General features: G+C 44.2%; 2 protein-coding genes and 1 long non-coding RNA gene across 7 annotated transcripts in view; 1 reads left to right on the forward strand and 2 right to left on the reverse strand.

The window, feature by feature from the left end:
* The first annotated feature begins 552 nt into the window (after window positions 1-552).
* Window positions 553-3,544, forward strand: LOC121812521. Its single transcript, XR_006053116.1, has 2 exons — window positions 553-978; window positions 1,888-3,544. It is a non-coding gene; the product is annotated as an uncharacterized LOC121812521 (long non-coding RNA).
* On the reverse strand, window positions 3,114-10,329 carry LOC102304365 (gastrula zinc finger protein XlCGF26.1). Of its 4 annotated transcripts, none has more exons than XM_014329844.2 (6): window positions 7,910-10,329; window positions 6,657-6,843; window positions 6,284-6,567; window positions 6,127-6,196; window positions 5,113-5,878; window positions 3,114-4,453 (listed from the first exon to the last, which is right to left on the reverse strand). In XM_014329844.2, the coding sequence occupies exons 1-6, from the start codon at window positions 7,955-7,957 to the stop codon at window positions 3,658-3,660; spliced, it is 2,151 nt and encodes a 716-aa protein (XP_014185330.1). In that variant the 5' UTR covers window positions 7,958-10,329; the 3' UTR covers window positions 3,114-3,657. The 4 variants fall into 4 exon arrangements, with proteins under 4 accessions (XP_014185330.1, XP_014185329.1, XP_042070923.1 ...); XM_014329843.2 differs by having other exon boundaries at window positions 7,847-10,329; XM_042214989.1 differs by having other exon boundaries at window positions 7,758-7,965.
* Window positions 10,330-12,734: 2,405 nt separating this feature from the next.
* LOC102303742 (neuronal tyrosine-phosphorylated phosphoinositide-3-kinase adapter 2) overlaps window positions 12,735-26,619 on the reverse strand; it is a gene marked incomplete at its 5' end in the record, with an annotated part of 31,722 nt that continues 17,837 nt past the window's right edge. Inside the window, 2 exon segments of one of the 2 annotated variants that reach the window (XM_005949045.3) lie at window positions 12,735-13,795; window positions 20,342-20,454. In XM_005949045.3, coding sequence (XP_005949107.2) covers window positions 13,574-13,795; window positions 20,342-20,454 — 335 coding nt within the window. 2 annotated transcript variants of the gene reach the window in all.

Raw genomic sequence — 26,619 nt, forward strand, 5'->3', positions numbered from 1 at the left:
TGAATAAGCTGTTTGTGAGTCTGCAGGTGTGGGACCAGACTGACCTGAGTGCCGTCAGGTGGTGAGCAGGGTGCGAGGGGTCAGCTGTGATGGACCTGGCGATGGTCCCAAGGGGTATCAGAGGGCAGCCATTAATTGTTTTGGGCAGTCTTTAGTACTAAAACCACACAAGTATTGCAGTTAATGTATGATACTTAAGATGTTAAGTAGTAAATCTACTCCCACCACTGCTGTAAAGACGAGTTGCTGAAATGCAGGAGCCAGTCAGGCTTTCTGTCTGGGTCTATGGCTGGTTAATGAGCTCGGAGTGGAAGATTGCTGCCGCTCCTCCTCAGCCTGTGTTTCGAGGATTCTGACAGTTAGAATGACTCAGTGGTGTTGATTAAATGACACAAACATGACCATCCTGCCCTCTGTAAGGTAGAATATTCTTTAATAATAATAATAATAATGATGGATTGGATTTATATAGCGCTTTTCAAGGCACCCAAAGCGCTTTACAATACCACTATTCATTCACTCTCACATTCATACACTGGTGGAGGCAGCTACAGTTGTAGCCACAGCTGCCCTGGGGCAGACTGACAGAAGCGAGGCTGCCATATCGCGCCATCGGCCCCTCTGGCCAACACCTTTTTACTCCATCATCATTGAATCTGTCCTTACTTTCTCTGTTACCACCTGGTAGTGATGGCTCGCTTGAAGCTGACGCTCCGGTGCGTGTGTCACTGTGTCGAAGCTTGATTCGTTTGCCCAGAGTCACGTGATCGGTGACGTCCGAAGCTTCATTTAGAGCGTGACTGCTTCGGTGTCTGATTCAATGGTTCATAAGGAAGCGAATCATTCGCGGGATTTGTGGAGTGTTTGATGGTGACAGATAGCGAACCACTGATATTTCTACTGAGAGATTTGGAGCCAGCGAGGAATAGAGGAGGTTCTGTTGTGTGGGAGTATTTTGAGTTGATTTTGGTCGATCAGGTGGGTTTTCCAGCTTTGTGTTCTGGCTGTTTGCTTTTGTTTTGTGCGTGTTTATTTTATCTGACAACGGGAAAAACTTAAAATGTCAAAAATCCGTTTTTCATAATATAAATATCATCAAATAACTTTAGAAAAACTTCAATTTGACTCGTTACATTTAATATTAAAAAATATATATTTTTTATTGTTTAATTAATCTTAAAATGTTAGTCTGCAAAATGTGCAGCAATTTAATTTATTTATTCTCTTTAGCTGATAGTTTGTGGGGTAGACTGTATAACTGCATCTCTACCAGTTTCTCTGCACTCCAGCCTCCTCTGTGCCATGTGAAGGGATTTTCCTTAATGCAGAAGAAATTATCTCCACGAAAAGGAGATCGGCCATCGCACAGTGGAACTAATTTTCTTCTTAAATAAAAATGAAAAAGGGCTACCTTAAATGCATCATGTTTTTAATTCGCAAGTTCATAAGCATTTTCCATTTCACAATCAGTTCTACCCCCAGGTCAGAAATATGTATAGGAAAATTTCCCTAATATAATATTACTGATAAATACACCCATCTTGCGATTAATTTCATAAGTGCATGGAGGCAGGACCTCACAGCATTATAATATGTATATTATATGTAACGTGGTATTTTTCAATTATTGTATTTACCAACATCAAGACATCACAAGCAAAGAAAGACCACACCATGGTGCATGTTTAAACAAGGAGAGTTTACTGGTCAAAACTATTTATTAAACAAATAAATCACATTTTTTTAACCCCCCAAAATAGACGTTCAAAGCAACACAGCGGCGGCCCAATATCAGGCAGAACTCCACTCTGTCGAGTGAGCAATCATAATGAAGCAGTTGGTTTTATTTTGTGGATTCAAGCTGCTCTTCATATTTTTGGCCACCAGATGTCACCAGAGAGGACTGTGTTGAAAAGCTTCGAGTAATGAACCGTTTTTCAATACAAGCTTCAGAAAGCTTCATTTGGCCATCACTACCACCTGGTAAGCTGCTGTCTCTGCCAAGGACCAAAGCAGAGTGAAGCCGCTCCTCCGAGAAGACGATTGGCTGCAATCCCTACAACACCTGAACAGGAAACTGAGGCTACAGTTCCCAGACTCACCAAAATTGGACCACAAAATGAAAAAATGTTTTCCGATCTGATCATGATTTCTGCAGCAAAATTTAAATGTTTGGTGTAAAGATGAAAGCATGGATCCACCCTGCCTGCGCCAGTGCTCAGACTGCTGCTGATGTGATGGTATAGGGCAGATTTCCAGTACCAGCTGAACATCATTGAACTCCACAGCCTACCTGAGTGTTATTGCTGACCACGTCTGTGGGTTTATGACCACAGTATATCATTTCCTGATGCTGCTTTCAGCACGATCACACAGCTCATCTCAAACTGTTTTTTTGAATATGACAGTGAGGTCAGTGCACTCAGCCTCCACAGCCACAGTCCTGTGATTGTTCAGCACTCTAACAGGTTCTAAATGCAGTCTCCATAGCACGTTCTTCTATTTCATCTTCAGATATGTTGAAATGTAGGTACTAACTGCTGCAGACATGTCCACACTGTCTCCCCTTTATTTATTTTTAGCGTCTGCATCCTGTCAGCTGATCATTACCTATAAACATTAAATCAAAAGGTCAAATCTGAGCTTCATCATTTGTCTCGCACTACTGAGCTTCATCTGAAAATGAAAGCTAGATAAATGTCTGATTAAAGCTGGTCTCTCTTCTGATGTTTGTAGATCAACATCACGTTCATGGATTTAAATGGGAGTTCCGCTCTTTACTTACCTGTTGCTATAGAGAATCGTTGCATAAGAGCTGCACTGATATTAATCACGTATGTGCTTAATATCAGTGCAGCTGTCTGATTTGAACCTACTTCCTGGATGAAGACTCTGCTCGTACACTCAATGTGACTTCAACTAATCACATGTAATTTTTAGCTTTAGCTACATAAGTCTGCACATTGAATTTAATGGACAAAATGTATTTGATTGGTAGACATTACCTTTGACACATTGCAGCTGCATTTTAATCTGAATTATTACTTCACGTTCATCGAGGGCAGAAAAATCATTTTGAAGCTGGAGCAGCACATCCAATAAAAGCTCGTCAGTCAAAGGAGGAGGAGTTTTATTCTACACACTGAAACACAGCAAAGTCATTTTTTCACAGATGAAACAGAAACTAAATGTTTATTAGAGCTGCTTTCATCTGATTCCTCTTCTGTCACTGACTGAGGTCAAGGTCTGTTTGATTTTGTCAGCTGAACTTAAATCACCACGACCAGGTGAGATGCCAGGTGAGAGTCAAAGTCCATTTAGAAGAGTTGTCATTTTACCTCCTAAGGCTGGAGATGCTGTCAGGGCCCAGCTACTCTTTACCTTTGTTTTAGATTTCAACCCGAGACATGCGGGGGCATCAGGGGAGTGTGCGAGGTGGTTTTGCAGCAGAGATCAAACATTTTCTGTGTCGCTGACTTTAACAGGGGATAAAAAAAAACAGAAACGCCAAAGGAACAAACCAGCCAATCAATGCCGGCTTCAAGAGGTGGATGGACACACTCCCTAAACACAATTTGATGTTGATGTGCCGGACACAGTCGCGGGGGGTGGACTCAGCGGGAATTGTCTGGGTTTTCCCGCTGGCCTGTTTCTGTGTCACTGTGCCGTGAATTCGTGCGTCCATGGGAACGCGTCCGTCTGCTTCCTGTGCTTGCTGGCAGAATCGCGCGAGTCGTGCTCGCTGTCTCCACAGCGGTGTTTCTTGAGCTGGCGTGAGTCGGAGAAGCCCCGCCCACAGCGTTCGCACGAGTACAGCTTGACACCGGTGTGGATCTGCATGTGAGACTTCAGCTGGTTGGACTGGCGGAACTTCCGGCCACACACAGCGCACTCGTACGGCTTCTCGCCGGTGTGCACCAGCAGGTGGCGGTGGTAGTTCTGAGGCGTCCTGAACTCTTTGCCGCAGTGCTCGCAGCGGTGAGGTTTGACACCTGTGTGCAGAAGCTCGTGCTGCTTCAGCTGCGATACCAGCAGGAAGCCTTTGTGACAGACAGCGCAGACGTGTGGCCGGTCGCCGCTGTGCTGCCTCAGGTGGTACAGGTACAGGTGACGCAGGTGGAAGGCTTTCCCACATGTGTCGCAGGTGAACTCTTTGTTTTGGGCGTGGCTCTTCTCGTGCGTGCGCAGCGAGCTGCTGCTGCTGAAGCTCTTTGGACAGACTTTACAGCTGAACGGTTTGACTCCGGTGGACCGCCGCCTGCCCGCCTCCCCGCCGGACTTTCCCCGATCGCCACCGCTGCCGTGAACCAGCTGCTGGTGCTTCTGCAGCTGGCAGTTGTAGAAGAACGTCTTTCCGCACAGGTCGCACATGAACGGCTTTGCCACGCCGTGAACAAGCATGTGAGTCTTCAGAGCCCAGGTCCCTGTGAAGCCTTCGCCACACTGATCACACCTGAGGAAGGAAGGACAGGTGAGGAAGGGTCAGAGGTTAAAGAAGACGCAACTCACAGAAATCAACACGATCTTGATGTTTTGAGTGATCAGCACACAACACAAAGCAGTGTTCACCGAGTGCTCAGGGCCGTCTGTAGTGCTGTAGGGCTTTTACTGTGCAGTGTTAATCACTGCGAAGTTGGCCCATATAAATAAACCTGAACTGAACCGAATGAACAGGAAAGCTGACGCTGGTATTTCTCGTGTCTGCCTGCAGCGCCGTGCCGCGCTCTGTTGGCGGTTCACTGGTGGATGTCAGCAAACAACCCCCCCTCTGCTTCATGTTTGACGTTACATTGAAGCACTCATAAAATCCACGATCACCTTAGTTAATCAGTTCACCTGCAGTCGCATAAGTCTAGTCTTCCTGCTAAGGACCGCGCTGATGCTGTTCACCTGTACACCTCACTCAGGTGCGTTAAGAGACACAGGCGAGCGTTTCGCCCGAGGGTCAGAGTGCGCCCTGGAGCAGCGCGTGTATGTGACCCTGGATCGTTCAGGTGTGTTTTTTTGTCAGATGTTGTGAGTTGAGTCAATAAAAAGCAGAGATTTCTGTCAAATACCGAAACAGACTCGCTGAGACCCAGAAAATATACGTTATCGTTCGGGGCCTCGTACCTGAAGGGCTTCTCCCCGCTGTGTAGCCTCAGGTGTCTCTGGAAGTTGTATTTGAGGCCGAAGCTCAGGCCACAGGTGGCACAAGTAAAGGGTTTCTCTCCCGAGTGGACCACACGGTGCTGCAGCAGCCCCATCCGGCACTTGAATGCCTTGTCACACTCGTCGCACTTGTACGGGCGTTCCTCGGAGTGCGACCTTTTGTGCACGCGCAGGTTGCTGGCGGTGGAGAAGCTCTTGGCGCAGGTCTGGCAGGAGTACGGCCGTGCCCCGGTGTGCACGGTCTGGTGCTCCCGCAGGCTCTTCTTGCGCGTAAAGCTCTTTCCGCAGACGTCGCACATGAAGGGCTTGACTTTGGCGTGCGACACCTCGTGGTATCGCAGTGCCCCACTGGAGGTAAAGGTGCGGTCACATGCGTAGCACTTGAGTGGTGTTTTCTCAAGCCGGTGACAGGCCTGGTGCGCTCGAAGCTGACGTGGCAGCCTGAACTTCCTGTCGCATTGGTCACAGCGCAACAGCTTGTCTGGGTCGCTCTCCTGCGCCTCGCGGAGACGGTGGGCGAGCAGGTGGCGCTGCAGCGTCTGCGCTTTGTAGAAACCTTTGTCGCAGGAGCTGCAGGGGAACGGCTTCAGGTGGCACGCGGCGTGCTTCAGCAGCTGGTGCTTCTGATGGAAGCCTTTGTCACACAGCTCGCAGAAAAACCTCTTCTCCTTGTACAGCTCCCTCCTCCGCCTCCTCTCCTGCTCCTTCTGCTGCTCCTCGCTCACACCTGAACAGTAAGACAGACAGGAAGTCAGAGACGCTGCAGGTTTGACAAACAGAAGCGACTGATTAATGGACCATCAGCTGTTCTGAAGGACGACCTCATCAAGATCCTCACGTACTAGGTCTTGAATAATCAGGCCCCATCTCATCTTAATGTAGCGTATCACGCCATTAGAGCACATCGCTCTCACACCACAGGCTCAGCTGTGGTTCGCACAGTATTTAAAAGTAGATGGGAGGCAGAGCTCTCACCTGTCGGACCCCCGGGCACCTGCTGATCATCATGTTTCTGTTCTGCAGGTTCAGACTTCGTCTCTGCTGCCTGGAAAACGCAATGGTATTATTGGTCACCACATACAGAACCATCAACCAGTCAATCAACCAGTTTGAAGCAGCTGTCATCACTCACAGCGTCACACTGCTCTTCGTGGGTTTCATCACCTGGAAGCTCAGCGGCCGGCTGATCCTCACAGTCAGGAAGTGATGTCACATCTGCAGGCTGGATCATATCACGTGACACCTGAGGATCTGCAGAGAAGTGCGTCATGTCCAAAACACTCACAGCACCATTCTGCAGTGCGGTCAGATTGTTTTGGCCTGTGACTGGTGCGTGCACCGGCGGGCTGAGGATGACCACAGCCACAGCAGCAGTGGCAGCAGCTGATTGGACATCCAGAGACAGGGTGGGTGCATCTGCAGGAGAAACCAAATGAGTTTCCTGTGAGACTTTAACCCGGGCTTTTGAGCTGAATGACTGTTCGACCTTTGACCCTGGGTCTCACCTGCCGGGCTGAACTTCACCGCCGATTTGGCCATCCTCGAAGCGCCGGGTGTGTTTTCGAGGCAACTCAGTTCTGCCCTGAGAGCTTCATTTTCCGCCTCTACGCTTGCATACAGCTCCCTGAAGACTCTGCAGATTTTACGGACTGCCTCTCTGGCCACGCCCCCCAGCACGGTGGACAGGTGAGCCTGCAGCACAGACGCATGGGTGACATGATAGATGCACAGGTGGAACAGGTAAAACATCTGATCTGAGGACCCGAGCGTAACTGATTTCTGATTACACAACCTGTAGACAGGCCCCGCCCACATCCGCCTGAGGAGTTCACCCTCAAGTCACAACATGCTGACTCTCTTGGAGACTGACTGATGCTCACAGCGAGTGTTCTCCATGACATGCAGCATGTTTTCAGTGCGAATGCCTGACTGACTGTCGGCCTGTGGCACGAACACCGACAGTGCTGAGACAAACACCGAAACCATCCAGCCTGACTTGGAACCGCTTCACCGAGGACGCCGTTTCCACAGCTCTTCACAATCACCTGCACGCTCAGTCATGTGACGATGTCATTCACAGATTTTCTCTGCTTTTATTTATCTTTTTATTCCGTGGACAGTTGGTGCATGCACAATGACAACAAAAGGCATTTCCAGGCCTTCCTAAACACAGGTTCCCCCCAAAGCTGTGCGCTGAGCCCAGTGACTGCAGCCCCAGCTGTTTACAGATGGCACCGTGATGCTTGGCCTCATTTCTAATGAGGGTGGTTAGCGAGGCTGCACCTTTAAGGTTTAGGTGCTGCTGTTTTCTCCTCTGTTGATGCTGGTTAACCTTAAGCTTCTGTTTAGGTTAAGTAGAGGATGATGACGTCATACCACCTGCGGCAGGTGAAGATGAGGCTGCGAACAGATCTGTTTACGTAAACTTTGGTCATGTGAGCAGTTACAGCTAAACCATGCGCGCGCACCACACTTCTGGACAAACCTGAAGGCATGCGCACTTCAGAGCTGCATATACCTGGGTCAAAGATCAAACACCTGCCTCCAGGCGTCTCCTGCGTGTCAGTGGGCGGGGCCAAAACGTTTTTTTTTAGTTTTTTTTTTACCTTTCATCCCTTCTGTAGCATGTTTTTAACGCGAAACCGGAAGTGACGGCGGATTTTGCTCTCACATAATCTTCACCTGAGCTCCTCACCTGGCCGTGCTCCGCTCGCGCGCCCTCCCTCCCCAACTCGTGCACAGCGCTCCCCACGGCTACCTCCATGATCAGCTCCACCTGCGAAGAGAACGTGCTCAGGGCTGCCATGTTGTCTTTGTCCCGTGCCGGTCCGCGCGCACACGTTTTCGGAGGACGAACCGACCGAGGAGGGTTCGGGTCAGCCGGCCCGGGTCAGAGGTCAGACGAATACGCTCTCCGCGGGATGATTCCCCGCTCTCTTTGCTACCAACATGGCGGTCTGACGCGATGGTTACTTCCGGGTCAGAAGGCGAATCTGTCTTCTTCTCCTTCGTGGTAGGACCGCCACCTGCTGGAGGAAAGGTGAAGCGCTCAACAAATTAACTGAGCGTGCGCACCCAGAGCGTCTGCGGAGACGTCACCAGAAAAATGAGAAAATGAAAAAAAAAATCATTTCCAATTCATCCTGACATAAAAGACGTACATTTTAAAACGTCAGGTGGAATTTATCCAAAAAACGATGTTATCATACTGAATGTATTTATGAACATCAGTCCAACAATGATTAAAGAAACATGTCCACAAGGTTGAGCCTGAAAGATTATAAAAAAGAAAAAACTGTTACAGTGTAACAAAGGTCAACACAAAGTGCGAAGAGAAAAAGTCCTTTACTGTATGTCAAAAGAAGAAAAGTAGAAAGAGCAGTCGGGAGTTTTTCATTCAGCCATCTTTTCATACACAGTTAAGCTTCACAGCATCTACATTTATGGATAAAAAGATATCCCTCATAACAGCACTGTCCTGGAAACAGAATGCAGATTTTATTGTCAATAACTATCCCGACGATTGAGTCGCCCTGGACTGCATGCAGCGCCACGTGCCGTTCCAAAAAGCTTGAACCCATTCACAGTGAAAAAACACGTGATGCAGGCTTTCAGTGTTGTTTTCACAGAATACACATGTATTCAGATTAAATTTCAATCTTATAAAAATCGTATTTATTATTTTGATGTTTACTTTTTTTACTTTAGGTGAAAGGGGAAGAGAAATATATTTTCTTTGTATAACCCTAATCTTCTCGTTCTTAAATTCTTTAAGAATATAACAGGGTTAGGACAAAATAGCTCTGATCGCCTTGTTTGTGTCACAAAAGTCAATTCCTGCTCTGCGGAGCTGTGTCAGTCCAGAGGAGACCTTAGAGAGCACAATATCTTCTTTATCTTTGATCTCAAAGGGACACTTTTATAGTTCCGTCAGCGTATCTGATGTTGAACTTCTTACAGGTAACAAGTCACATCCTCCTCATCTGTAAAATGGATCTCCATTCATCCACAGACTTTTTACCCAGTCGATGTACCTGTTGTTGTACTGTGAGGAGTAAAGTTATGTTTGTATATTCATTTCCATTAAAGAGGCACCTGCTTATGGAAATCTGAGAGTTTAACTGGTAATGAGCTGCAGTCTAAATCACAGTGAAGCGAAATGAGTGAATGTGGCAAATGCTGAAAAACAAAACCTGTCTCCCCATTGGTCAGTCCAAAATGTGACATCCTGATGTGTCGCTCAACCCTGAATGTTTAATGAGCCGAACAACATTTTTAAGTTTAACATAGGAGTTAAGTACCGAAAAACCTAGGACTAGCTCAGTGACAGGTGACGTTTAATAGAGCTCTATTGGCCCAGTAATAATTTTTTTAAACAAAATGGTTCATCTGTCATCACCTCAGATCGTCTCCAACCGTTTCCCAGCTCGCCTCGCTTGTTCAGTGTGAGGCCACAGCCTCCTCCCAGTCCTCCCACAGCAGCATGTCTGCAAAGTGGAACCTGCCGCTCTTACCGACAGCTGAGTCGACACTAAATCTCTTCTTTCACATGTCTCCAGAATAATGATATGTTTCTGTGCAACACATCCATAGCTTCCTCCATCTTTGCCCCCATATCAGGTGCGATTTTGGAAAGTATTCAAAGGAAGAGGTTATCAAATGAAAAATGAGAAAGGGAGATTAAGAAAGTAGGCAGGAGTACTAAGAGGCTAGGTGTGCAGATAAGAGAGATTTCAAAGGAGAACTAAAAGGCTTAAAGTGAGCTGTATGTGAGGCTGGACACCAACGAGATGAGAACTTGTATCGATTGGCAGAGACAGAGCTGACAGGATGTGGAGAATGGATGAGTTCAGGCAGAAGGGAGGAAGAAGACCTCAGAGAGGGTTCATGGATGTAGTGAAAGAGAACATGCAGAGGGTTGGTGAGAAAGATGAGGATGATCCATTGTGGCGACCTGTAAAGGGAGCAGCTCACCTTATTTGCATTTAAGGTGAGCTGGTGTTGTGGTGCTGGAACCAGGCGACCTCCCCAACAGAGTAATAAAATTCTGCTGGATTCCAGAGGGAGATATATTTCTGTCTGTAACACGCTGGACGTATTCTTGCTAAGTTTATTTAAAATCAGAATCACAGTTTAAGTGAAAACTTATGTCTGAAAACAGACAGTCACTAACGTTTTACTCAGCATTCTTTGCTTTGACCCAGTAAAACCATGAATCTGAATCCACAGTGCTAAACTATTTGACTCCAGTTTAATGATAAAAATGGCAAAAGTGTGTTCATTAAAAATCTGATTTATTTTCATCACAGTGTCACAACAGTCAATAAAAATAAACACAGACTCTGAACTCGTTCACCTGGACCCTGATCCAGGAAGCGGCTTCAGCAAACCCTGAACTTCCTGTTCCAGAAGATTCGAGCTGGTCCAATCAGCTCTGAGTATGTTCAGCCTGACAGACCAGGGCAAAGAGTCAACAAAGAGCACTCTGTCATCGTCACAGACTAAATAAAGTTTGATTTAGATCAGCTGAATCCTGATGTGACCTTTGATCTTAAATCCAACAATCGGAGCAAGTTTGCCCACAGCATCTGTTATAGAGCTGTCTGCATGCCGCTCAGACACGGTTCAAACATTTCAGGAGGAGACATTTAAATCGGGAACACAGTTCCAAAACAGAGCCGAACCTCGGTCTGATCCGCTCTGAATCTGTGCTCCTGATCCAATTTGGATCCATCCTGCAGAGTGAGTGCTGTGGACTCCCTGCTGTCTGGCATACCCACTGAGAATGTGTTAAGGTCAGAGGTTACAGTGAAAAATAAGTGTTTGTACGAACTTCACTCTGATCTCTGACAGCTATTCTACGAAATGGAAGGTCAGTTAAATGGTTGGGCTGCAGGACTCAGGGCGGAGTCAGAGAGAACACCTGCCAGTGAAAAGGTGAAGTTCACAGAGTCTGTTGCCACAGTAACGAACTCAGAGTTTAACTGAAGCTGCTTTCTGGAGCAGGACCCTGATTCAGTGCCAGCACTCCGCTCAGTCACAGAGACACCTGCCCACAGGTGAAGTACACGAATGAGAGTGAAACAGCGCCATCATGTGGACAAAATGACCTGATTTTTATGTGACTGACCTTTACATCATCATCCCGAGCCTTAAGCCAGGTGTCATTTGAAGAATAAAATATTTTATTTTTTCGTGTTGCATGGAGGAGTCATGTGACACTCTCAGGTCATGTGACTGTTCCCTCAGTGCAGTGGTCAACATGACATTACATGTATGTAATTACCTTACATACAGTACCGTCATCTTTCAGTGATACAGTAATGATGTACTGATTACATGTTGGTCCCTCTCTCTGACCGGCCTGTGCTACGGCTGCTCACGCTCTGGCACAGAGGAAAGGAGGAAGACAAACTGAGCAAGCTCAGGAAGTCTTTGTGGGAATGGACATCATCATCATCATCATCACGTTGTTACCTGGCTGCACAGCTGCGTTCAGCATCATGGGATCGCAGTAGAATCTGTCCTGCACTCTGCTGTGGTTCAGCTGTGTAACGTTCAGTGACACCGAGCGCGGTGGGAACAATGATTTAAACATTTCTCTGACAGTCTGAGGGAACGATCAGTCTTATGTTTCACAGACACTGATCCTGTTCATTGATTAATCTTAATATTTCTCAGGACAAGTTAATAAAGTTTTATTTTAATATCGACTTTTACAAACTGAAGTGCACTTGGTTGATTACAGGAACAAAAAGCATCAAATCGTTAACAAGGACGCTATAGATGACATGATCACACTCTGTGTTGATCACAGCGAGTGTGAGAGTTTGTGTGCATATCCAAATATGAAATCTCCCCATGGCTTCGAGAACATCTGTGGACAAGATGGTCAACGTCTGTGGCAGACAGGAAGTCACGTGACCTCAGAATTGGAAGACACGTGCGGTCGTTTACACGTGGCCGAGTAGGCGGGGTGTGCACGATGAGGAGGAACGGGCCTCATAATTCCTGTCAAACTTTGATGTTTGTAGAATCAGCTGAGGTGGAGACGTCACATGACTCGATTATAACCCCGGCTGCGATGCTCCTCTGTTACACAAGAGCGAGGTTGCTGTGACTTCAAATGCCGGGTGCTGCTGATGTCACATGATTTCCTGTCCTCCATCTTGTCTGTAGTCAGATGCCACGTGGCTTGAGGCTGATTTACATTTATCTGATATCCCATAATGCTTTGCTTCAGTGCTTTGATTTGACATCATGATAATCAATCAGCTCATTCACCAATGATCAATAAACTGCATTCATCAAGTGAAAGCTTTCTGCAGACCGTCATCATCATCTACTGCCCCCAAAGGAGTGACCTTTGACCCTGACAAAGCTGTCTCTCCCTGTTGTTGATGACAGTCGGGGCAGCTGATGAGAGCAGACGAACAAACAACCTGTCAAAATATTCTCTTTTCAAAATAGCTTTTCTCATCTGAATAAAAGTGTTTTCCATATAAAACACGGTCACGTCATTCTTTCACACACAGATGAGCAAGCCTTTAATTTTTTAAATATAAAAACACGATTAAGCAACATTTTCAGCCTTTTTGTTACTTTATAAATGACTTTTTTCTGCTACACAACTGTCAGACTTAAAAAAAACCATCAGTCTTTTACAGATAGAAAAATAACGAGTAGAAAGACGACAGAAAGCTCTGCTACACCCGAATGACCACGCCCTTCTAGACTCTGATTGGATGGCAGGAGAACACCCGCATGAGTGTGTGTGTGAGAGTTTGTGTGTGTGTGGGGGGGGGGAGCTGCTTATCAGGTAACCTCAGGGGCAACTTCCTGCTTAACCCATGCAAGGAAACAGATTGGCTAATCAATATCTAGATCACTGGGAAACCACACCCCTTTTCTCTGTGAAGACGCTGATTTGGACAGTGCCTTTTCCTGGAGGTGAAACTTCCTTCCTAGAGGGCTCTGTGTGAACATTACTGCCCTCTGCACAGATTGACCGATTTCTCTGATTATTCTTCTGATGGTGAACGGACCTGCACACATCAGGACATCTGCAGCTTTACTGTGGTATGTTCTTTCTTTAAATGACAAACATACCACATGGAGGAGCAGGTCCACCTGTTAGTTTTTGTATGTAACTGAAGAACGTTTGCTCTTTCATGACTATTAGATTCAGTATAACTTGAATTCATGTAAAAAAGTAAGATGCTCAGAAGGGAAGAAAGAAGTTTAGTCAGATGACTTTCAGCAGTGGCTCTGCTCTTGCTCTCGTGAAACAAGGAAGGAAAAGCATCTTTCATCACATTCAAGCATTCAGTGCACGGTGGAACCTCATCATGATCATCATTGCTGTGTTTCTCCGTTTTACACAACACTGTTCTGGGTGTTTCATGGCGCGAGTATTTGTCTTTCAGATGGCGGTGTCCCAGAACACGGTGGCAGCATGGCCAGCGGCAGTGGGCGAGGCCGAGTATGGCGGTGGCTGCTTCCTCTTCCAGCTGGGCAAGATGGGCATACTGTCCTGTTTGCACAGATTCTTATCTGGCCGCTGACGAGCTTTGATCTCTCGACATAAAACTCTCTTTTTCTCAATCATCTCCATCATGGTGGCGTCGCCACATAGCCATGGCATCTGGACACAAAGAACAGCTCGACATCAACAGACCCATACCTCCCTTCTCACTGCAAACTACACTGAGACACACAACGTTACTGTGATGTTTCACACAACTGCTGGCTGTGGACGCCCTGCAGGTTCACCGTCACATTCCTATTCCTAACCTGCTTTCTTTGACCTAGATAAAAATGTCACTGAGGTCAAGGAAAAGAGATGATGCTGAGGACAGGAATGACCTCATGTTTGTTTTTCCTTCATGATGTGACATTGGATGTTTGAAGTGCTCACACTACAGTTTGCAGAAGATGGACTACAAAACCTCCGTCTAACTTCCCTACAACATTGTTTTCTGGAGGTAATTTATACCAGAAAAGTCAGTGAAATATAAGGTTTAATTTCAACCTTATATTTCACTGACTTTTCTGTGAAATATAATATAACATCCAGGGTTAGATTTACTAATGTCTGTAGCAGCACAAGGCCGTCTTTTGATGTTATAAATGTGCTGGTCAGTTTTAAAGTCTTAAATAATCAGGCCCCATCTTATCTTAATGACCTTGTAGTACCATATCACCCTATTAGAGCACTTCGCTCTCGCTCTGCAGGCCTACTTGTTCTTCCTAGAGTATTTAAAAGTAGAATGGGAGGCAGAGCCTTCAGTTTTCAGGCCCCTCTTCTGTGGAACCAGCTTCCAGTTTGGATTCAGGAGACAGACACTATCTCTACTTTCAAGATTAGGCTTCAAACTTTCCTTGTGTTAGGGCTGGACCAGGTCTATTATTTATTTAAAATTTTATACTTTGTAAAAGTGTAGTACTTTTTTTTGTAAAAAACAGTAAGATACATTTAAAATGAGTCAGCAAAACACACACACACACACACACACACACACACACACACACACACACACACACACACTCAGTATTATGTATAAGCTTGTATGCAAACTGTATCTCTTAATACATAACTCTATTACCAAAACATAACTTATCATGTTGTGAACAATAATGATATGATTTTCTGTCCAGCCTGTTTGTGGAGTGACCTGATGAGTCTTGTTTGCCTGTGACCGTCGTGAATTGACATTGCTTTGAACAAAGGGTTAGATGCTTCATCAGTTTCCTAATGTGTTTACAATGAGCTCTGTAGTATTTCATATGGTTTTTAAATGTAAGAATAGAATCTAAAAGCACTTTTCTGATTAGTGCCTACTTGGGTCAGCTCGGCGCAGATTGACTCAGTTTTCAGGGTTTTCCATTATGTACTAGTACCTTACGTACACCTTATGTCCCATTACGTACAGGTACTTTTTTAGCACCTACTCAGCGAGAGTTCTGGGCAATCTGAGGTGATCTGAAAACATGGCGTTAGCCTAAGCAGCCCCTTTAAGCCCTGATTTTAGTAATTTTTTTCATGGCTGTATCTGTTTCCCTCATTACTGGTGTAAATTGTGATTTAACTGAGCCCAGTCTGGTTTTCTGTTATCCTTCTGAGACACACTAAGTGCCTCTGAAGGATTAGGAAATTTGGATATAAGTGTCTTAATTTCCTACTGGATAACTGAGAACCTACATGGACTGATCCCTACAGGCCTGTTCACTGTTTTATATTTCATTATATGTTCCAGTTGTGCCTTATTTCATTATCAAAATGGTGTGTTTCCCTTTTTGGCATTAATGAAATGCACTTCTCTTTTAATGCGGGGGGATTCCCATGATGCCTGGGTGTTTCTTCTTCACTCACTGTGTGTTTATGCACCTCTGCATTTAATGATGAGTTATTGTCATGTCTGACTGTGGCAGATGATGGACACAAACACAGAAACAACATTTGTATCTTTCGTGTCAGACCGAGGGCCGTGTCAGCACTGCATCATCAAATTCCTGTGTAATCTGTACTTTATTGATCCCCGTGGGGAAATCCCTCTTGGCATTTAACCCATTCTGTCACGGCTCGTAGGATGAGCCGTGTGGAATTATTAAAGGACCCAAAACGCAGGCAAAGGATGGATGATATGAGTGAGTGTTTATTTTCAAAGTGGCAAAATGACACCAACAGGCAGCGGGCGTATGAGAAGCAACTGAGGAACCCTAAACTGGGAAGACTAAAGAGCAAACCTGAAATGATAACCAAATGGGGTGAAGGACAGAGAGACGCAGGGAAACCACTCAGGATGACGGAGGAGATTAACGCAGACGAACCGGCAACAGGCAGGAGAACACGCAGGGCTTAAATACACACAGCAGTAATCAAGGGATGGGAGACAGGAGAGGAACACACCTGGGAGAAGTCACAGCTGACGGGACAGGGGAAACGTAAACTGAACACACTCACATAAGACAGAGACCTTCAGAATAAAACAGGAAACTCATAGACACAGAGGACCAGACAAGACACTGACCTTAACAGACAGACTCACGAACAGACACAGTGACACCATAGACAGACACAGACTCAGGACCATGACACATTCACTCTGTGAAGCAGTGGGCAGCCATTGGGCGCCCAGGGAGCAGTGTGTAGGGACGGTACCTTGCTCAGGGGTACCTCAGGATAGCCGTTCAGTGGATTTGGACCCCCGACCTTCCGATCATGGGGCCACCACTCTACCTACTGAGCTATCCCTGCCCCTGTATATGATGTATGTATATATGATCTGTATATGTGGTTTCGACAATAAAGATGACTTTGACTTGACAAAGGGAGTCAATACTGAACATGAAATTACAAACAAACCAAGAGGAGATAACACTCAGCTAACATGGGATGACATGACAACAAGCAAAGGAAGACAGAGGACCTGAATCCACATACAGGATGATGAGAGGATAGGCTACAGGTAGAAGCACGCTGGACCTAATACTGAACACAATGCACACAGGACAAGGGACTATCAAAATAAGACAGGAAACACACAGACAGAGCCTCAGCCTGACACAGTAACTGTGGAGAACAACTAAACAGGGAACAGAAGAGTCATGACAGCAAGTGTAAACAGAGGGATCACAACAACCAAAGATGGGAACACAATCCTTACCTCACAGTACTACACAAAAGACACATAAATGCTGGCTCCACAGACCCAGGACCATGACTAGGGATGGGTATCGTATAGGTTTTATCCAATACCAGTACCAAACTGGTACTTTTGAAACGGTGCCGGTGCTTAAAGAATGGAGAACACACACTTTGTCCAAAAACCTCTCATGTTCAACTGCTGTTTTTTTGTAAAAAGATAACAATGTTAGCCTTTTCTGCAGCTATGGGGCATATATGGTATCACTCTTGGCTGGAAGCAGTGCTTAAACAATGGAAAAAAACACAAACTTTGTCCAAAAACCTCTCATGTTCAGCTGTTTTTTGTAAAAAGATAACAATGTTAGCCTTTTCTGCAGCTATGGGGCATATATGGTATCACTCTTGGCTGGAAGCAGTGCTTAAACAATGGAAAAAACACAAACTTTGTCCAAAAACCTCTCATGTTTAACTGTTTTTTGTAAAAAGATAACAATGTTAGCCTTTTCTGCAGCTATGGGGCATATATGGTATCACTCTTGGCTGGAAGCAGTGCTTAAACAATGGAAAAAACACAAACTTTGTCCAAAAACCTCTCATGTTTAACTGTTTTCCACTTTTTCTTTGGTCATTTTAGCCTTTTTGGCCAGGGTGAAGGGAGTATCTGCCATCAAACAAGAAGACAGCCGCATGTAGCTATGACGGTGTTTGCTAGTTCACCTTACATGCATTAATGTAATAACGTGGTTAGCCTACTCAACGTAAATTACACACGAACAACATGAAGCTACTCACGCAGAGAAGAACGGCTGCTGCTGCATCATCATCCTCATCATTTCTGCTACACTGGCAGGGCTAGGGGCCAGGACTCTCCTCTTCGTGTTCTTGGGGGATGTTGCTAACTCCGGGTCTGATAACAGGCACCACACCCGCAGTAGATGTGCTCGGTGTGAGGTCTCGCAGCAAGCTATCAAATACGGCGCATTTCTCGGCTTTAAAAAACGCTATGCGTCGCCAGGTGTTTCATCAGATTCGAGGTGTTACCTCCTTTGACAGTATCACAGTATCAGCTTAAAGCACTTGTTGCTGCTGAGTTTGCATCTTTTGCTGTGAAGTACAGCCAGACTTTTGACCGCTTCGCCTTGGGCATTTTTAATCTGTAGCTCTGCTCTAAAAGAACGTACGTACCTGGCCCCGCCTACTATCCTCGGAAACGTAAAATGATTGGCTGGAATCCAAAGTGTGTGACATCTCAGGAAAAAAAAGCACCGAAATAAAGCACCGAAATGTGCACTGCTTTTCGGTCTGGTTACTACCGTTTATGTCAGAACCGGTGCCATCATGGGTACCCGTCCCTACCCATGACAGTGATGAATCTATGGCTGTCATTCTGCCCTCATTCCCAGCGGTTATGGCAGATAACTGCCTGAGCCTGAGCCTGATCCTGCCAGAGATTTCTCTCTCCTAAAATAGAGTTTTTCCTTCCCACTGTCGGCGAGTTCTTGCTCATAGCGGGTCGCGGCTTTTTCTGTATCATTAGATTACAATAAAAACCGCCTTGACATGACTACTGTTGTGATATATATATAAATTAAACAGCAATCATATTTTATGTTGTTTTGTTTTGGTTTGTGGTCTCCTGTTGCTGTTTTTTGGGGATTTTTTGGGTCCCTTTTCGTCCCATTCCTCTTTGTGTTATTTTTGTTGTAATTTTGAGTCTTTGTGGGTTTTTTGGTCTCTTTGTAGTACCAAACAGTTGTTTCTGTTTATCTGGACATAGCGTATTGAGCATATTTGTCACAGCTGCGACGGCAGACGTGTGGAGGTGAGGTAAGGACTCAAACACAGGCGCTGACTTTGATGGGATGAGTGAGCTTTTATTTATAAGTGAGCAGGATACAGCAGGAGCGGAGAATGGAATGCTCAGAAACAAAGGGGAACCTAAACCTAAATCCACAGATGACACAGAGGAAGGGTCACACAGGATGCTGGGAAAAGATGCTGGGAAAAATACACCATGTGACGGAAGCTGCGCTGGAACAGTGGGACAATTTTTGCACCTACATGTCTACCTGACTTGGACATTTGAGCTTAATACAACATATGTTAAAACCTCACTTGTTTTGTTTTGTTTCGTTGTGTTTTATTTTGTTTGTTTGTTTTTGTTTGTTTGCTTCTTGCTTTCGTTGTTGCATCTCTGTATTTGCTGTTATAAAATGCAAAATCTAATAAATACTTGAATTATAAAAAAAAAGAAACACAAATGAAAAAGCTACAAAATATTGGGTCACTGACCCAGGACCATGACAGTGTTGTCCCACTCCCACAGAGTGCACTATGTCCAGATGAACAGAATCAACTCTCTGGGATTTCCTTACCTGAATGATTGAGCATTTGTCAAGATGCCTCTTTGCAGAGTTTTGTGGTGTTTTTGCGTTGTTGTTTTTTTTTTTGTCTCGTTTTTTTCATCTATTGGTGCTATTTTTGGTTTTATTTTTAGTCTTTATTGTGTTTTGTGCCTCTTGGTGTTGTTTTTGTCCCCCTTTTTATTCATGAGCATATGAAATCTGAGTTTCTTGTTGTGTATTGATTCATTTAGCAACAGTAGGCATTATCAGTCTGGCATGTGATTGGCTGTTACTCTGTGATGTTGCATCCTGATGAATCTGTCTTTGTGTCAATATTAATAGTTACAGTTAATACTTTAAGCTTTATTGTCTTTTTTTTCTTTTATTGTCTTTTTTGAGTTAGATAAGCGAATGGACGGACACACACACACACACACACACACACACACACACACAGAAAGACAGACAGAGAAGACAATAACATGTTTTTAATTAGATGACTTTAGCTCACGGTTGTGTGTACGTGTGAAATGATCACAGCAGCTTTCGTGTACGAGGATCACTTTGACATCCATACATTTTGATTATATTATAAACAAATATAATAAGATTATAATTATAGAAACAACCATATTGTACAACATAATCATTGTTAATAAATGATTGAATTTAAGTTTTGCTTACATGTTAAAGAAGTGGGATAGATATTAGTGGGTGGAGTTATTATTGGTGGAAGTAGGTGTGGTTGCATCCACATGTTCAGGTAAAAAGTTTACTGACACTTTTAATTCGATCTTTTATGATTTAAAAGGTTTTAATTTCAGAGTGAATTTGAACAGTGTTGTTGTTAGTTTAGTGTAATGTTAATATAATGTTAGTATTAGCATTTAACTTTGTATCACTATAGAAACTACAGTATAAGTACTGGAGCATTTAACCGCATGCTGTTAGTTTCAAAATGAAAGATAAATCCTAAAGATTGAAATATTTGACATGAATGATACAAAAGTCCAAATTAGTAAAAACGTGCGCACATCTTGTCAGACTTCAGCTGATGGACCAAAGCTTCTTTTACTCTCAAGTTGTTTTATTTTCTCTTGTTCAGTTAAAACCTGTGTAAAAATATTTCAGGTCATTATCATCTCAACATGTAACACAGACAATAAACAGGTAAACAGGTGCTTTACACATGCTGTACCTGGCTTAGGGCAAGGTGATGCGGCTCATGCAGGTGACGATGTGGCATGCCACCTGGTGAAGGAACTCCTGAAGTTGAAGCTGAGCGGCCGAGCTTACCCGCAGACTTTGGTTCTGCAGATACAGATCAGTGATCGTCAGTAAACTCAAAGAGACATCACCTCAGTGCACATATGTTTGTGTAGATTTTTAGTCCTCCAGGGGTTCTGTTATGAAATAAATATATATTCTTAATGCTTATTTTCTGTTTATATTGTTTTATAGAGCCCAGCGTAGGAAAACGCCCTTGTGAGTTAGAATGTAGGCCAAAAGTCACAGAATAGACTGCACGTCCTGTGCAGAAAACAGGAAGTATAGTGCAGAGGAATTTAATAGTTCTTACCCTTTTTTTTTTTGTACCTCGGGGCCCAACCTTTCCACTACACAGTGGCCCGAGGTTAGGGCTATTACTGACACTGAATAAATTGGCGTTGCTTTTGGTTTGATTTATACTTAATAACTACATCCAATCTACTTCATTTTAACGACTAAAACCTTATCAAATAAACATGATGAAGACATGATGCAATGTAATAATCACAAAGACATTTATTTATTATGTGTATGTGAACCTGCACAAAGAACAAAATGCCAAACAGGTTAACTTTCATGGGAATCAAACTGACACAAAAATAATTCACAATTCAATTTTACTACAGCAAAAGAGAAGAAAAAACTGGATAAATAATGTGATGATAAAATAAATACATTCAAAATAATTTTCTGACTAAATGAATAACTAAATAAATAAACTGTTATAGAATGTAAACAAAGCGCAAATGAAAATATAGCCCTATAAAGTCATGGTCCCGGGTCGGTGACCCAGCGTTTTGAGTTTATTGTTATTACTTTTTAGTTTCTTCTGATTTGGTGTGAATTCTTATTTTGTATTAGTTCTTAGGAGTTGGTCCTTGTGTTTAGTGTTTTAGTGTTCTCCCTTCTGCGCTCTGTTCGTGTCCCTAAGTTAGTGTTCTAGAACAGCTTGTGAGTTTCCGGTTTTACTTTGTAAGTCAGTGTCTGGTGATGTCAGTTAGGAACAGCTGTGTCTCCATCCTGTTCGGGCCATTCCTTATTCCCTTCTGTGTGCATTGATAGTGTGTATCTACCTGTGCTCACTATCAGTTCATCTGTGTTATTCAGTCTTTCTCCGTGTCTCCCCTGCTTTCTCCATGTCATCTCCGTGTATCATCCCGTGTCCTTATGTTTTCAGGTTTGTTTATTAGTTTTGCCCAGTCTAGGTTTTAGTAGCTCCCTGTTCCTTATTTCCTGTTTCCTGTCACTGTAAATAAACACTCACTCGCACCCCAGCCAGTACCTGCATTTTGGGTCCTTCTCTCGTAACACCACATGACTGTTGCCCCAGCCGTGACATATAATCTGTGAGTGAATCTGAAAGTTTCAGCAGTAAGCCGTTTTTCATTGGCAGAACCAGAAGTTACTCTTTATATTTAAGACAAATATGCAAACAGTCACAACAGGTAACTCTCCTTTACCTGAGACACCTGAGCCTGCCTCTGAGACACGATCAAATCCGGTCTGGGTAGGGTTGGGGAAAGGATCACTCTCTGAGTCTGTTTCGGGCTTTGGTCTTGGTTGTGACCACAATGGAAAATCCTGATTCACACAGATATGTAGTTGTGAATGGGAGATGGAGTTTCACAGCTCTTAGTGCCAGACATGGGTCCTCCTTTGAGACAGCACTCCAGAAGGAGCCCACATCAAGTTTGCTCCACTGCAACTTTAAAGTGCTGTTGGTGGAAACTTCCAGAAGCTGTGAGTCCACATGTGAGGGCAAAGCAACATTTACAGCGGGATCCACAGGAAATGGGTCCAAAATCCACACGTGTCCTTCTCTGGGATCCAAAGGGATCATCAAATGTCTGTGTGAGTTGTGAAACGTGCTGACAGACAGAGTCACGGACCTTCACCTGAGGGGAGTTTTCCGAGATGTGAGACAAAAGTGGAAACACGTCCATCGTCGTCTCCTGGGCCCTCTAATTCTACAAAGGAACTGGGTCCATTTAGCTGCTGGTGCACGATCAAGAACATGATGTTGTGATGCCTGCAAGTCATTGAAGCTGCACCATCACTGCATACCCCAACACTGTCCTGCCAGTCCAGGTCGTTCTCAGTGAAGTAGTTGTCTTTTCTTTCAAAAGTCATTTTATTACACAAAGGTTTCAGAGCAACGTGTAATATAAAGTAGAGATGGCACGATACCACTTTTTTATGTCCGATACCGATACCGATATCATAAATTTGGATATCTGCCGATACCGATATGAATCCGATATAGTGTTTTTTAATCAACAAAACTGTTTTTTAAATATCTTGCTGCATTTTGTATAAGTTCATACTCAAGTTTAAAACAACAACTACACTAAAACCAAATAACCAAACAAATAGACAGGAACAAGAAAAAAAACGGGGAAGAGGGAGAATCCGTGGGTTACTCAGAAACAATGGACATTATATCTTTTACAGATTGCACATGCGAGGGGGGAAAAGAGTCTTTCCACTTTAGTGAAGTAGCTGTCTGACCAGCAGTAATGAAAGGTTTAGTGCTCTGAGACTAGAGTTGGGCAGCTTCAGGTCTGCACCAAACATAGCACAGAGTGGCTCTGGTTTAATTTGAGGACTTCAGACATTGTTTGGAAAACAGAGGTCCAAAGGTTGGTCAACAAAGGTTGGTCAACAAAGGACAGGACCAGTACATATGAAGTAATGTACCACCCCCACACCTTCTACTGATTGGATCCACCTCTGGGTATATACACACCATCTTAGCGCTGGATCAGTGCCCCCGATGAACTATCTTAAATTGAATGAGAGTGTGTTGAGCACACATCGATGTATTGTGAACTTGGCCGAGGACAGAGTCCCACAGTTCATCTGTGATATGAAAGTTAAGGTCTTGTTCCCATTTACATTTGATGGCAGCTACTGAAGAACATTGTAAGTGGGAGATTAGATTGTACGAGGCTGATATTGGAGGTTGGACTGACCATTACAACATAATCTACCGGATTGTCTGGAGGTTTTTAGGGGAATTGTGCTGTCATAGTCTGCATGTAGTGTCTGACATGTAAAAAATGAAAAAAACTGAGATGTAGCAATGGCAAATTTAGGGGATATTTGAGAAAAACTTGCAAATTGTCCTTCTAAATCCAAGTCAGCAAAAGATTTTAGACCCTTTCTGTGCCAGATGTGAAAAGCGTTATCTGTCATTGAAGGAACAAATAGGTGGTTTGCTGCAATTGGGCTTTGAAGTGAGAAAGCCTGGTAGGGCTGGGCCATATTATACTGTTCACGGTAATATCTGTACAATGTTAGGCCATGATAAGAAAATGAAATATCGCGATAGAATATGGGTAAAACGCGCATGCGCAGTGCCTTTGTTTTCATACGCACATGGCCGAAAAAGCATGGCGGCAATGGAGAATGAGAAGGGAGAAAGCGGATCATTGAGTGAAACGGATGAACCAGAATTGGTTTGTAAAAATGCTGCAACTTCAGTGATGTGGAACTGGTTTGGTGTTTGTCTGTCAGATACCCACCAAAGCACAATTTTTTTTGTAGAACATGCAAGTGGGCCGTCGTATTGCCATATTTGTCGGACTAAGGTGCTCGTGAATCTGGGAGTAATCTGGGTCCTAAAGTAAGTAAGTAAGTAAGTAAGTAAAATTTATTTATATAGCACATTTCACAGATAAAAATCACAAAGTGCTTTACAATAAGATCAGACATACAAGTTAAAATTAATTAAAAGCCCGTTTGTATAAAAATGTCTTCAGCTGCTTTTTAAAGGAGTCAGTAGAGTCTAGACAGCGTAAAGCTGCCATATTGCGCCATCGGCCCCTCTGGCCAAAAAAGTCAAATACGTATTTTTCGGTGCACGGGATTATAAGAAACATTAAGCGAAACAAAGTAGTCAGATAACCTTATCAAACCTTATTCAACTCATTCTTCTTGCTTCTTCCACTTCTGTACCATTCATTCATTAATGCTGTATTCTATCAAAGTTGCTCTATTCCTGTGTTGTTGCAGTATATGAATGACTAACCTTGTATTGTGGATGGATTATCTCAGTTGTTCTCCTGACTGAAGTTTGGTCCGTTTACAGCATCCTGCCATGCGATTGCATTTGTCTCTAACCATCAGGAACCTTCACGTTAACTTTTATAAGTGGAAAAGTGTTAGCGTTCGTCCTCCAGCTTCACTGTTTATGTTATGCTAACATAGCTGTGTCGCTAGCGATCACGTAGCACATCATTATATACCAGCTAGCCCAACTTCAGTAACCCTACAAACGTCACTGCTGTTTAGTTTCCTGTCTTCATTTATGTTGGAAGTGATAGCAGAGCTGTACATTTGATTTTTTTCAGAAATCTCTCAGTCAGAACATGCTATATCATGCTTAGGTAACTAGCGAAACTAGCGAGCTAACTTCCGCTAGCTTCCTGCTAACTTCTAACTCCGTTAAATGTAATAAATTCTGTTTTCATGGATGCCTGGAAGTTAAACTTCATAGTTACACCTGGTAAAGCAGCAATGCTGATCGTTTTATTAAAGATGAAAGAATTTAGACAGTTTTTAACTCTCAGTGATGCTGCAGTGTCGTTTGACTTTGACCTGAAGAATACGGAGTTTAGGACCCAGATTACTCCCAGCTTTAAGAGCATCTAATAGCTTCAAAAAAGAAAAATCCCAGAGTATTGTTTGATACAATTAAAAACATTGTCTCTCCTGATATTCCTCATGTACCAGTCTATACTAAATCTGATTGTAATGACTTTTTAAACTATTTTGTTAATAAGGTCGCTGCTGTCAGGTCTAATATTTCTCCATCATCCTCTCAGTATCACACTGACACGTTGCTTACCTCTGATACCTGGTCCTCTTTTACTCCTGTTACCTTACAGGACATCAGTGCTCTGCTTGGTCGAATGAAACTGACTTCAAGCCACCTTGATGTACTTCCTCCATCATTTTTCATTAGTGTGTTTGATTCTATTGGCCCCTGTATTCTGGAAATAATTAATACTTCTCTTTATACTGGCTCTGTCACGGCGGGGTGCGCCGGTGTGTAATGGAAACAGGACCCAAAAGTAGATGAGGACGAGGAGTTGAGGTTTGAACAGAAAAAGTGATCCTTTATTAGATGACGGCAGAGGTAAACCAGGAAACCAAAGTAAACTGACAAGACACTAAGAAACAAAATACTAAACGGTACTGAGACCAAAAACTATAACTATGACTGAGGTGGAAATAACAGACGAAAACTAGACCTATGACTGAGGTGAGGTAAGAACAGACGACCCGACAATGGCATGCAGAAAACAAAGGGCTTAAATACACACATGAGGTGATCAGGGGAAGTGGAGACACATGAGGAAACAGCTGACTAACATGAACCTAATGACAGGAGCAGTGAAGCTAAAATACAAAGAACCAAGAACACACGACTCCTGCCAAAATAAAACAGGAAGCATAATGAAACGCAGACATGACAACCAGAACTTGACAACGTAAGACACAGACATGAAACACATGAAGAGCAGGGGAGACTTAACATGGGTTGGAAACATGAAATAAGAACTAAAATCACCTAGACATGGTAACAAATGAACTAGAAAACCTGAAGGGCTTAACATAAACTATAAACATCAAAATGAACTCAAACTCAAAACACTGGGTCATAAGACCCAGGACCGTGACAGAGCCCCCCCTTCAAGGGCGGATCCCAGACGCCCTAAACCACGAAAAAACAAAAACCAAAAACAACCCACCAAGGGCGGGCGGCGGGGGTCCAGGACGGAGGGCCAGAAACAAAACCAAAAACAAAGCACCAGAAGCATACAGGCCAAAAACAACAAGGGCACAAGAGTCCGAGACCCAGCTTCAGGAGGACATTCCGGGGGTCGACAGCAAAACAAAAGTCCAAAAGTTCGGGAGGCCGACCAGGAGGCCAACGGTCCAGCAGCCCAAAATCCATGAGCTCAGGGGGCCGACCCGGAGGTCGAGAGCACAGCAAGTCAGAGGTCAAAGGTTCAGGGGGCCGACCCGGAGGTCGAGAGCACCACAGGTCACAGTTCAACAGCTCAGGCGGCCGACCCCGATGGCAACGATGTCCAGCTAACGGCCCGGAAAGCGGCCGGCGATACCAAGAGGCAAAACGCGGCTCGGGCGGTGGCAACACAGCCGCAGGACCAGGCGAGGCCGACACAGAAGCAGAGATAC

Source organism: Haplochromis burtoni, unplaced genomic scaffold, assembly GCF_018398535.1.
Source record: "Haplochromis burtoni strain Fernald_Lab_line unplaced genomic scaffold, NCSU_Asbu1 Contig_636, whole genome shotgun sequence".
Classification (NCBI taxonomy): Eukaryota; Metazoa; Chordata; class Actinopteri; order Cichliformes; family Cichlidae; genus Haplochromis; species Haplochromis burtoni.